Source organism: Mytilus edulis, chromosome 5, assembly GCF_963676685.1.
Source record: "Mytilus edulis chromosome 5, xbMytEdul2.2, whole genome shotgun sequence".
Taxonomy (NCBI): domain Eukaryota; kingdom Metazoa; phylum Mollusca; class Bivalvia; order Mytilida; family Mytilidae; genus Mytilus; species Mytilus edulis.
In genome coordinates, this window is record NC_092348.1 from 15039207 (window position 1) to 15053383 (window position 14177).

General features: G+C 31.9%; 1 protein-coding gene across 1 annotated transcript; it reads right to left on the minus strand.

Annotated features, from left to right (window-relative positions):
• Positions 1-1209: 1209 nt before the first annotated feature.
• Positions 1210-6577, minus strand: LOC139523057 (coactosin-like protein). Its single transcript, XM_071316814.1, has 4 exons — positions 6415-6577; positions 6187-6272; positions 2217-2374; positions 1210-1721 (listed from the first exon to the last, which is right to left on the minus strand). Exons 1-4 carry the CDS (start codon positions 6486-6488, stop codon positions 1611-1613), a joined length of 429 nt encoding a protein of 142 aa, XP_071172915.1. The 5' UTR covers positions 6489-6577; the 3' UTR covers positions 1210-1610.
• Positions 6578-14177: the final 7600 nt, after the last annotated feature.

The window sequence follows — 14177 nt, forward strand, 5'->3', positions numbered from 1 at the left end:
ACAACCATTTAATTAAATATGACACCTTTTGATGTATGATATTGTGTGGAGGTGTAGTGTAAAGAGTTGAAAAGTTAGAACTATCAACAAAATCGTCAAAAAGACCACCAAAAGCAAACAATGTATCGAAAACATCCAAAGAATATTCCAAACTCCGAAAATAGTTAATTCCACTATTTTTATATATTTTATTACAAACGTTTACGGTAAGTTCTTTGATAATAGTTAAGGAACTAGTTAAAACACTGAAAGATTAGTTGTAGAACACGTTCTAGAGGCCGAGATGGAACGGTATTTTACTGGTTTTTGTGTAGTTCAGGTAACCACTACATAGTAGGGACCTTCAAATGTCCAGGAGAGACCTTAGGTTGTGATGTGGTTTTTTTTATGTTTGTTTACTACATAGATCGATTGGTTGCTGGTTGCTTAACGACCAGTGGTAAATATTTCAAGCATGTTCAGGACGATACCAAGTAAACAATAATTACAACAGATAGGTCTTGTAATAGAGGCCATCCGGGATGAGGGTCGGGGAAATTGGGACTGCCACTGGAAAATGAGGGTATATTGGATAGGGACAGAAATGTTGCCTTGCAACAGGCCACCTTTGGCCCTTGCAACGTTTATACAAAGAGCTGGCACTATCTTTACACGAGGCATCGGATCTAACGGCCTAGTCTGGCCGGATGTGGCTTCAAACTTGATACATCCCGCACGTCCCACTTTTTCATGCGTTTTACTGCCGATTGGGAGAAGACTAAGTGATCATACTTATTCCCCAGTTACCCTTTTTTTTGGCGGGGGTTACTATATAGTAAAGTGCATGAAGTATTATCTTATTTTGCTTATGTGCTTGTGAGCTTGAATACCTGTTGTTTTGTGTCTTTTTATATGTATGTCTATCTTGATATGTGTGTTTGTTTGCATGCCATTTTGTGTGTGTGTAATATATAATAATGTCGATTTTAAAAGCTCACTAGAGCTTGTGTTACTTTGTTTGCAATGTTTCGACAATTAATAAAACTTTGATAAGATTTTATTTTATTTGTATTTTAAACAAGTACCGCTGATTTAGTAAGTCGGTGGTGTATTCAAATACATGTACAGTTTCTTTTAAATTAATGTCTAGTACATGTGTTCACTTTATCGCCAATCTCAAGCCCTTTTACACGGATGCCTAGGACGCATAAGGAAACACTTGACACAATATAATTGTCATATACGACTTTATTCTATTGTAAAAATAATAAAGTATTTGTAAAATATTCATAAATAACTGGAATGAGACATATGAATATGAAAGAACATTAACCTACAATATAAAATACAAGTAAGGAATGGTTGAAATGGGTAAAACAAATATTTATCAAATATTACTATATATTAAAACAGTAGATTTCGATGTCCCATTAATACTTGCTATCCCTGTATTTACAGCACCCAATTGTTTCCCTGTTGTTAGCTTATTGGGAGAAAATTTTGTAGATACATTCATATAAAATTTTAAAAACTCTCTGAGACATACAGGGATATAAATCAACACAATTTCACAGTCTTTGGTTTTATGTTTGTTATAGACCGTTCTCATCCCGCCATTTTATTAACTGAGATCATCGGGCTCCTGTACCATAATTTGCTCCTCCTGCCTTTGCTACTTTTGCTTTAATACTTTCTTCTCTAACTTCACTACGGTCAGTAAATAATTCTTCTATAGCAAAGTTCTGAAAATAAACGGTAACATGTTAAGAACAGCTATATAAATAACATTTCAATTTGATCACGTTATACAATCCTTTAGCTAAGAGTATTACATGTCAAATATTTATTTCTTTTGCAGCAATTTAGAACGGGTTTGTAATAACATGAGCAACACAACGGGTGCCACATGTGAAGCAGGATCTGCTTACCCGTCCGGAGCACCTTAGATCATCCCCAGTTTTGGGTTGGGTTCGTGTTGCTTATTCTTTAGTTTTCTATGTTGTGTCATGTGTATTATGTTTGTCTGTTTGTCTTTTTCTTTTTTAGCCATGGCGTTGTCAGTTTATTTTCGATCTTTGAGGTTTAGTGTCCCTCTGGTATTTTTCGCCACACTTTTACAATGAATTTACAATATCGACACTCTAATTCTAATAAATATTAATAACTTTAGACCGGTTTATTCCAGCAAAACTAGTTACTCTAATGAAATTAAATGAATATTTAGAACAAGATATTACTCGTAAAACTTCTTTCACTACTCCTTTATCAGCGGACATTTTTGCTTTTTTCAGAACTGAAACTTTTGGACCTATCCATGTGATGAGGACGAATTTTGATCGTTTGCTCAACTCATCTCCACTTATAACTTTCAGGTAACCAAACAGTCGTGCCTCATCTGCAAAAAAAGTATGTATCATCAAGGATTTTTATTAATGTAAAAAAAACTAATCAATGATATCCCAGATAAATCTTTCTCACTATTTCCATCTTTGGTATGATGCTTGCACAATGTTTGTGTTTCATAACATGTTATATTTACTATTTTTTCCGAGAGAAAACTAACAACTTTATTTATGTCGAATATGAATAAGAAAATGTAGTACGAGGCCAATGAGACAAATCTCCATTCAAGTCAAAATGTATAAAAAGTTAACAATTATAGGTCAAAGTACTATCTTCAACAATGGTTATTTTTGTTGTTGTATTAGTGTCTTACTGACCTATACCACACATCCCTACTTCTTCGAATGTATGAAGAAAAAACTTTAGTAATTGTACTTTCATAATATCTTATTAAATACATGCAATAATAGATCTTATACATATTTTACAGATCATTTCTATCGGCTTTTTTTGCTAACTATGCAAAATAAACACAAAATAATACATTTTAAAAACTTTAAAAATTATTTGGCTCTTAAGCTAACTACACGGGTGAAATTTGCTAGTAACCGGAATACTGAAAATATTACAAGTCCTATCTTAACACTTCAACAGGAAAATGTAGAGGATGTTCTTATAAAACGGAAATTCGTCATTCAATCACAAAAGCCTTTTAAATATTATGTTCAATTTAACCCTTCTACATAATTGCTACTGTAGTGTGTATTATGTTTTTTTTTACTATAGTGTACCGTGCATATATTAGTTATTATAGCTTGCTTTATCAATATATTTATTTTGGGGCAGAGAATATTTTAAATGAACTTTGTAAACCAACAAATCTTAATCTTATAATCAAATGCTATATTGACGTTCTTAAGGTGATGGGTCTATAATTTGATATTCCAACCACGTTTTCAGTTATACAAATTGTATTGAAAGAAGTTTTTCATATACACTAGTATAGTTGACAACATTTAATAATCACTCTACAATAAAACGATTCTGTCGTCTTCGTATGCAACATTTTATTGAATGCAACATTTTATTACAAAAGAATGTTTTCAATGCATAAATATTTCGAGCTTTATTTAAAAAATATCATTTCACATATAATCATATGCTGAATCTTTTTCGCCTGTCTCTTAGTTGGATTTACTTCCTCCCTATTTTACTTTTACAAAATTGTTTTGTCTACCATTTAGAGGCACACTAGTATTAAACGACTTATAATGTTCCATAAAAATCAGAAAACATTCACATATATTAAAAATATATATATATAATCTTCCATTTTTTTTAACTTTTCGCCTTGCCAGTTTAATCTTGAAAGAGATGTTTTTGCTATTTAAGCCACATAAACTAGGGCATGAACATTCTTTCCCCTTGTTTGTGTCTCAAGATTTTTCGATATGTTTTACTTAAAACATTTAAGTGATTTATACATGGTAGCCCTTTACTTTTACTTCCCGTAAGAAGAGAAGAAGCGGGAAGTACGAGTTAAGGGCTTCAACTACAGCGAATGATTGTAAAATTGCAAGAATAAGTGCAATAACAAAACTTTTCACCAAGAGTAATTTTTAAAAATAATTTTCTACAAAATCTTAAACACAAAGCCCGTTCTGGTAGACTTGCTAAGGGACGACATCAAAATGAAGGATAAAAAACTTAATTCAAATAGTTTGCGAGTTTTTTTTTTTTTTTTGGGGGGGGGGGGGGGGGGGGGTCAGTGAAAAAACTATATGAATTAAGTTTTTTTTATCCTACATTCAACTTTTGAAGTGGTCTCTAACGTTAGTCATTTGTGTGCACTATTTCAGACGATCTCTAGCCTTGAGCCTTGAGCCTATAGCTTGAAAAAGATCTCGGTAACATGGTGCACTTATTTTTTTGAAAATTCAGTGTATGACTTACACAAACAACATTCTTGTTAAAACTGTCCATAAATAATTTAAAATCTTTATCCGAAAATGTTTAAACAATCTTCGTGAAAAAAAAAGTTATCGGAAGACAAACTGGACGGAGGAAACTTATAAAAACAGAGTCTTTTTTGTTGACATATATTTACTTAGATTCACAACTCAACGACCTGACAAACGTAGACATATGTTTTTGGAGATTGTCCGCACTCAGTTAAACTCAAGGCCGAATTCGTATATCATATATTCAACTTGAGTGACCGATGTGAGGACTAACAACACATATTTGTGAAAGGTTGGTTGGATAATTCCATTTGTTTTCACATTAATTTGGATTCATTTTTATACCTTCAGTATATATCGATATCAAGATATGCCCAAAGTGCAATCAAAACTTTAAGAGGAGACCTTTTGGAGAATCAAAATAGGCTTAGCAGAGTTAACAATAAACTCTTAAGCTTACCACAAGTAGTCTTTTTTTTTATGATATATGCCTAAATAAAAGGGAAGGAACTAGTTTAAGAAATTGATTAAAAAAGCATTGATATACAAGGAAATACCGCATTTATTTAAAACACCAACAATTATTTCCCTGTCAATGAAATGAGACGTACAATTATGTGATCATTGAAATAACTAAATAACACGTTATCAACAACAGAATTATATAATAAAAGTATGTACTTATGACTAAACTAAAATTGTTGTACTGAAACGGTCAATGTTACAGGAAAACACGTCATACTAAGCTCGAGAAACATATTTTAAACATAATCCGCTTCAGGTTATCTCCATTTTATATGAATTTAATGTCGAGGGACCATCAATATCAGTTTATCACTTTTAAAAATACGTTAAAATTTAATTCAAATATTTGCTCTGTACAAAAGGTTAATAGGTCAAAGGGTATGCCAAGTACAGCTATATATGCAGTTATTATATGTTGTTTGTAAACGGAAGAAAGCAAAACCTATTGGTAATTTTGATACAAAACAACATGAAAAGAATCGACAAAATCTTTTCGAAAGTTTATGAACGCCATCATTATAACCACGGATATTCTATAGGACATAACCGCTTGTATATATATATGTTCCACTGGTAGGCGATACAACCCTCGTGCTGTCGCTCCTTCAAATTATGTTCTATTGCCCCCTTAGATACTGAGCCTCCCTCTCGGGTATTATATTATTTTGTTTTACATTACAATATACGAGAAGCTAAGTTTCCTTGACCAATTTTTTGATAAGTATAATGATATTGCTTAATTGAATTTTATGGGATACATTTCATCTTTATATTGAAGTATATTTTATGATATTTTCCCTTAGTACACGGACAAAATGACCGTGAGTATGCATGTAGAAAAAAGAACAAAAAATGTCTCATTTTTAATTTTGTTTTATTCAAATTGATCAAAAATTTAAAAAAATTAATTCTGATAGACCAAATATTACAAGGTCGTATAATTTCATTGAATTTCAATTACAACAACAGAAAAATCGCATGATTACATTTGGAAAAGTATCTCCTATATATAGTGACAATATCATTACCATATATGGTGTTAACATATAATGACAGGTCATGATTTACATGCATGTACGTAATTGTATGGGTTGTAAATTGCATTCTTAAATGAATAATAGTACAATGTGCGTGTAAATATCTACTTCAGATTTTTTTTAAATAAGAAATAAAAAAGGAAACATTACAGAAAAGGGTCAAACCGCACCCTTTTATTAATCTGTTAGAGCAAGCCTTGTACGTTTTACAGATTTGTAATTCATCATAAAAATAACATTATATACGTCATGCATATATATGAGACAGGTATTTTATTACATTTTTGGGGATTAAGGTATTTGAAAAAATTGAATTGAACAAAATCAAAAAGAAAGCTCACCTGTAAATTTTTCACGAAATTCTTCAAAATCTACACCGGTTGAATCTAAAACTATTTTGTTAGCATCGTCAAAACTCAAAAGCAGCCTGCAAAAAAAGAAATATTAAAAATATATTTCAAATTAAAGAAAAAAAATATCATGTGACCGAAAGTCAAAGGTCAAAACGCCGGTATTCGTTTATTTGAATCTCAAATAGCGAGATTTGTTTTTATTTTGAAAAATCTTACCAGTTAGTTTCTGAGCCGTCTTTTCGTACTTCTTCATAGGCATCATATATAGATTCTCTGTCGATTGCTGTCATTGTGAATGTATCTACTCCTTGACTGTCACCGTGTTAACTGGCGGATCATAAGGAAGTGAACATGACACAGAGGTGGGCGGATCTAATTTATTGTAGGGAAAATGTCAAAATAATTTCTGATGGTATTGATTTTAACTTTAAAATAAGACTCTTAATATTAATCCGATTTGTTTAAATAGTTTATTATTTGTGTTATAACAACCGGCAAGTTTATATAAAACAAAAATGCAAGTTTATTGATTGATTGATTAATTGATGCACGTTGTTATCTTTAATGTGAAATACAGTGTAAATATATTAAATAAGATGTGGTATGATTATAAATGAGACATTTCTCCGCCAGATAACAAGTAACATACATGGTAACAATTAATGGTTACCGTACGGCCTTTAACAATGAGCATACCGAATAGTCAGCTAAAAGACCCCGAAATGACAAACAGAACAATTTAAACGAGAAAAACTGACAGCCGATTTATGTACAAAACAATGAACGAAAAATAAATATGAAAAAGATCATCACCAAACGACAACCTCTGCCCTCGGAATAACAGGCACGGAACATGGAGAGTTACGCTGATCAGAGCTTATAGTTTGTACAAAATCACCGAACTGTCAATAAACTGCCATTTTTCCTGAATCGACATTGATAGACAAGAACAGTTTATAGAAGATCGGGGGTTGAGGACTCTTAGAAAAAAAGGGACAGGGATAAATAGTGATTAATCCAGAATTTGTCCACAGTACACGGAAACCCCACTCGCACTATCATTTTCTATGTTCAGTGGACCGTGAAATTTGGGTAAAAACTCTAATTTGGTATTAAAATTGGAAAGATCATATCAAAGGGAACATGTGTACTAAGTTTCAAGTTGATTTGACTTAAATTTCACCAAAAACTTCCTTGACCAAAAACTTTGACCTGAAGCGGGACAGACGGAAGGACGGACGAACGGAGTTAACGAACGAACGGACAGACCAGAAAACATAAAACATAAAAACATTGTAGGTGGAGCTTAAAGAAATTATTGAAAGAAATATTTTCAGTATATGGTTGAACCGTGTACACAACACAATTTAGATCCAATGCTCAGTTATATATCATGCATTTACTCTGCCGAAAAAGAGCTCCATATTGTGTTCATTCTGTGTACGTAATTGATTTTTTTCTTCAAGAAAACGAGTCTAGTGACCCAATTTTTTTCTTTTTCTTATATCAAAGTATATCATTAGAGCTATCTTTTCATACTTTATCTCAAAATATGTTGCAGTTTTCGTTTTCAATGTAGCACTAATTTGTGTTTTCCATGCATAATTTATACAAAATCTGACAATTTTGAACAATCACTAGCGTGAGAATAAAATATATAAAAAAGAAGATGTGGTATGATTGCCCGGTAACCTATACATTTAATCAAATTAAAAAAAAAGCATGATATAGATTACTTTTAGACAAATTATTAAAAAAATATATGGATTTTAATTTAGACGCCCCCACCCCACCCCAATCTAGTTCAAGAGTAACAGTTGCGCGATAGAAATGGAATTCTATATTAAAGAAATTATAAAGATAGATTGTTCCGGCATAACTATGTTTTTAAAGTGAAACGCAGCTGCATATTCTAATGCTTGAGTAAACTGTCATAACTATTGATACATAAATTATAGTATCGAGCTATAACAGATATGTGTCCATTATTTACTATCTCGAATATATATTACCATTTACGACATTTAATGCGAAAAGCTAAAATATTGATCTGTTTGAATTTGTTTCCAGTGCAACTTTGATAAAAAAAAAATAATCTTATTATAATCGTTTTCATCCTTTTGCATGCATCAGTGTTGTATTCAACAGTTTTGTGCTAAAACGTATAAAACAAAAACAAAGAACATATCACCATATTCCATTAATTGTTTACCTTGAGGCTTTTTATCTATTTTTAACATTTAAATTCACATTACTTAAAATGCTAAAGTATGGGCCAAATGAAGTAACTCAAGTTTATAATTTGACGTCAGAACAGAGTAACAAAGTATTATGAGATTTAATAATGTCCGCCAATGCATGAAATAGTGTCCACCGGACATTCAATAGTAAATACCGTCCGTTGATAATATCAACTAATTTAAATGTATCCCGGACACAGTTTTCTTATGAAAAAATACCCTACCCCTTAAATAAATTAATGCATTTAACCCTATCGGCAATTAAAAGGTCATATACGGCAATACATTATTTTTCTTTTTAAATGATTTGAATCCGATAGATTGGTTGTCTATCTTTAAATAAACCATGTCAGCTTTTAGTTTTATTTACAGAAAAAGATACTCTTCTGACATCAGACTCGGATTTCTCTTGAACTGAATTTTAATGTGCGTATTGTTATGCGTTTACTTTACTACATTGGTTAGAGGTATAGGGGGAGGGTTGAGATCTCACAAACATGTTTAACCCCGCCGCATTTTTGCGCCTGTCCCAAGTCAGGATCCTCTGGCCTTTGTTAGTCTTGTATTATTTTAATTTTAGTTTCTTGTGTACAATTTGGAAATTAGTATGGCGTTCATTATCACTGGACTAGTATATATATTTGTTTAGGGGCCAGCTGAAGGACGCCTCCGGGTGCGGGAATTTCTCGCTACATTGAAGACCTGTTGGTGACCATCTGCTGTTGTTTTTTATTTGGTCGGGTTGTTGTCTCTTTGACACATTCCCCATTTCCATTCTCAATTTTACTGTTTCTATTCATTATTATAATGTTTAATTGTCCATGAAAAAAAACCGAACTGAAGTCCAGCAGCATCGTATCCTCTCAAAATAGTTCCCTAACAAACTATGGATATCGGTGAACATGTAATAAACCACACACCCGTTCACTCATCCTTCATCGTAGATTTCCTTCCAAGTCTTATGTTTATAGATACGAATTTCAAATATTTTTACTATTTAAAGTAGTTTTGACAAAGGTCCTTAAATGTAATAAAACTCATGTCTAAACCAAAAAGACTTATTTACAAATAAAATGCAACCGTAAGACAATAGTTATAAAGAAGGGCAATTTAATGAACAAAAGACATAACCCGAAACAGATATTATAAGACATAAACAATAGACCAGCAACACTGAAAACTAACTGTGTCGCTCACCTTGGTCTATGTGCATATTCAACAACGGACACTCACCAACATTGAAGACAAGAATAGAATTCATGACAAAAATTAGTTTAAATGATCTTGTATTGCTTATCATTTATCATCATGTTTAGTTTCTCTCTAACTTCTTTAGTTTTTTCTCAAAACACAAAAGAGGATAAATAAAATTCTAATTTAAAGGCAATCATTCCTATATAATAAGTGAGTCTACTATACTATATCGGCAAAATTTAAATTATTAGTAGATCTTGACTTGCTGATCATTTTGTGATTTAAAGTGTATCTTTATCTGTTATCATTTTCTATCATTTATGACAAAACGCAAAAAAAAAGGTGAACATCGTCTTTTAAGGGCAATAACTCCAAAAGGAGTCGTCTGACCATTTATTCTATATTGTCTTCATTGTACTAGTTTTCGTTTTGCTGATCATGTTTGCCTAGCTAATTTTCTATCTTTCTAATATAGTTTTAAGATAGAAGGCAAAAAACGCAAAGATTAGTAAATAATCATCATCGAAGGGCAATAACTCTAATAAGGAATGACAATTTCGACCAGGTTGACCTATATGTAGAACTTGTCTTGTTAATCATCTTCAACTCTGTATCTATTATTGTTTTCATGATAGTAGGCAAAAATAAAAATAAATATTTAGCCATGGCGACCATTTTGGTTGATGGTCAGGGTCATCACATACATTTTTCCAACTAGATACCCTAAGGATGATTTATATCAAATTTGGATTAATTTGGCCCTGCAGTTTCAGCGGAGAAGATTTTTGTAAAAGAAAACAAAAAGTTACAAAAAATTGTTAAAAATTGACAATTTTGCTGTTTACAGTTTATCTGTATCTGTCATTATGTTCAAGATAATAACCCAAAACTGCAAAAGTTCCTTAAATTACCAATTCAGTGGCAGCCACCAAAAAAACAAGTTGTCTGATGCGTCTGAAAATTTCAGCACATTTACATTTCACCTGATAAACATGTTTACCACAGATTGCTGTAAATGCTTAAGTTTCAGAGATACAAGCCGAATATAATTTTTAAACTTAATACCATATATAAGGATGATTAAGGTCAAGTTTGGTTTTATTTGGCCCAGTAGTTTCAAAGACGAAGATTTTTTTTTAAAGTTAACGGACGACGACGGACGCCTTGTGATGAGAAAAGCTCCCATTGGCCCGAGCTAAAAATAATAAAGAAACATAAATCCCGAACAGGGGTGACGTCAAATTTAAAGGGTGATCAATGGCTAAAATAAAATGACAAAGAAATAATCCAACATATATGTTAATAGACAGAAGAAAGATGGCAAAGGAATAATCCAACACTTATGTCAAAAAACAATAGAAAAAAGACAAAGGAATAATTCAACACATATGTCAATAGATATGCAGGAGAAAGATGGCAAAGAAATAATTCAACATATATGTCAAAAGACAGAAGAAAAAAATGACAAAGGAATAGTTCAACACATATGTCAATAGACAGATTGAGAAGAAAGATGACAAAGGAATATTCCAACACATGTAAAAAAAATAGAAGAAAAAATGACAAAGGAATAATCACAGTCAACACATATGTCAAAAGACAGAAGAAAGATTACAAAGGAATAATCCAACATAAATCAGTAGACCGAAGAAAGACGACAAAGGAATAAACCAACACATATGTCAATAGACAGAAGAAAAATGCCAATGGAATAAACCAACACATAATACAAAAAGACCGGAGCGGCTACGTAGCTGCATGCTATCAATATCTATGTAACAACTAGTCTATAGCTACGACGTTAAGCACGATATTACGTCTCTATGGTAACGTCAATTTCTTACGTTTTACGGCGATTAATGATTATTTGGGATAAGTTTTTTTTATTTCGCTTGTAATTTTTGTTTTGCATATCAATATGGATACTTCTTAATGATTAGTTGTACTGAATATGCATGAAATATTTCCCACTGAAAGTAACGTAAGCAACAAACAACAAAATATATCGTATTTGGGTAATGCATAAATCTATATGAAATGAGAAGATATATACGGTATGATGAGTGCCAATGAGACATCTCTCTACCAGAGACCAATTGACATAACACGTAATAAAATGCAAGTTTCCCCATTTAGATCCGGAAAGGAGGAAGATATATATTTTGCTTTACTATAAAAAGTTTGTCGGGAATTACAAGTTAAACGGGTCTTGATTATAAAATTCAATTTACTAATAGTGATACAATTAGATTAAGAAATGAAACGATTGTCAGACAGAAAAGGTTAATTATAATTCCTCTCATATATTTACAAGCTTTGTATGATGTGGAGAGGTGTAAATAGCCAATGGCACGCTTTAGGCCCAATTTTATTTTTACTTTCAAGTTCTATACATATGAATCTTATTGCAGAGAAATAAAAAAAAATCGAAGTTTTACGCTTCCCAAATTTGAAAATTTGAAAAAGAGGATTTTTTTATCCTCTCATGATACTAACTTTTCACAACTTAAGAACCTCATCTAAACGAACAACCCCAGTCATCGGATTTTTATTAATACTTTGTGATCTTATTGATAGCATCTGACCATCAAGAAAATTCTGGCTGAGGTAAAATACAGATGATTCACCATAAATAGCGTACCCCGAATAGGCAACGTTGAAAACGTATGAAAATCGTCCAGTGGACAAACTTGCAAGACATTTCATTTCTTTAAAAACGAAGTCTTTTTGACTACGCAAATTATTAAAAACTATGTAGCTGTTTTGCAAAGTTAAAGCACAATTACGGAAAAGCACTATGTAGCATGCAACTAATCTAATTTTTCAATGAATAGCGTCGCAAATGCCAATTTATTTGTAAAAAGCGGCATAATCCGACATTGGACATCTTGCAAGACATTTGCCAGACGCCGTTGCATTTTTATATGAAGTGTGAGTGCTGCAAACATTCGATTCTGATATGGTCTATGTATGTACTTTTGTGAGCATAATTTACACAAACGAAATATCATATAATCTTATATTTTAAAACCTATAAATTTTGATAACTTAACATTTTCCAAAATCTGACCATAATGACCACTATTTGTTTTTACCAAAAAATAGCGTTGATCGTTACAGGAACGCAAATTCAGTAATATTTTAATACTTTATATATAAAGCATATCATTTATTCGAATTTTCGTGGATATAACACTGTTTTGAAAACACAAACACCCCTGCTAAAGTTATTATGCGTATAGTCTGTTACGTCTGACACGCATATTTTTGACGTTTTGTCAATATGTTGTCCTTATTTTAGACTATAGTAAAGTATGATAAAACAATTTATCCTGATTTAGAGTAATTTCTCGCAATTTGATTGGCTGATATTGTCCTAATAAATTTCAGTACAATTTTTTATCACGTCAATTGGAATTATCTCCCTTATATATTACGTCAATTGGTATTATCTCCCTTATACCACTGACCTAATAAAAAAAAACAAAAAACAATTGAGTTGCTTTGTAGTCATAATATTTTTTATTTTTCCCATTTTTTTTTATTTAATATCTAAATTATATGTATTGATATTGTCCTTACATTGAATTTGAATATAATAATATGTAATATAACAAAATCAGGATAAATTCGTTACACAGTGTTCAATTGTCCTAATACGGAATTTATCGGGTCAATAAAATTCATATCGGGTTTGGCTTCGCCTCACCCGATATGAATTTTATTGACCCGATAAATTCTCGTATTAGGACAATTGCACACTGTGTAACTAATATTGCACTTTTTTTAGAAATAGTATTTACCTGTCTAGTCTATGGATATAAGTTTTATATATCTTAACTGTTATGATTTTATAGAAAAGCTGTTTGTTAGTGTGGACTTGTTGAATACACAGTATTGACGCAATAACGTGCGTAACGTCTACACGTTCAATAGTCAAAATCTACGTAGCATTACAGCGGTACGTAGATTTATGACTATTTAACGTGTAGCTAGCCTAGTTTCTACAGAGATATTAATAGCAGTACGTAGCTGCTACGACATTGAACACGACCCAGCTATTATGTTACAGTTTAAAGAAATGACGTTTTAACGCTATTTTCTGAATAGGGTCCACGACATAGCCGCTTACTATATATCATTTACACTGATCTTAGCATATATTTTTTTAGATTGCCAGAATGTGCATTTGTTGTGCTTTGTTGTTCGAAAAAATAGATATATGTTGAACGTTTATGTTTAAAATTATGTTATAAACTAAGTGTCCAGTGTTTTTGTTACGCTTTTGTTTTCTGGGGGAAAATGCCGACGTCGCAAATGATTTTAAAAATTTGAAGACGAAGTTTGTGGACTCATCTTTGTGCACGCCATCAAAGGAATAATCCAACACGTATGTCAAAAGACAAGAGAAAGATGACCCTGTTTAGCAGCCGCCCACTCGACCGCACCCTGATGTACAACACCGAATTTATAACCGATATTTTCTTTTGACAATGTTTGAATAAGATTGAGAATAGAAATATTGTGTCAAAGAGACAACGTGAC

Excerpts from the sequence above, each read along its gene's own strand:
- LOC139523057 (XM_071316814.1), bottom strand. The coding sequence starts at position 6,488 with ATGACAGCAATCGACAGAGAATCTATATATGATGCCTATGAAGAAGTA. Across the intron at positions 6,273-6,414 it reads GACGGCTCAGAAACTAACTG|GCTGCTTTTGAGTTTTGACG; the intron begins GTAAGATTTTTC and ends CTTTTTTTGCAG. Across the intron at positions 1,722-2,216 it reads TAGTGAAAGAAGTTTTACGA|AACTTTGCTATAGAAGAATT; the intron begins GTAATATCTTGT and ends GTTTATTTTCAG.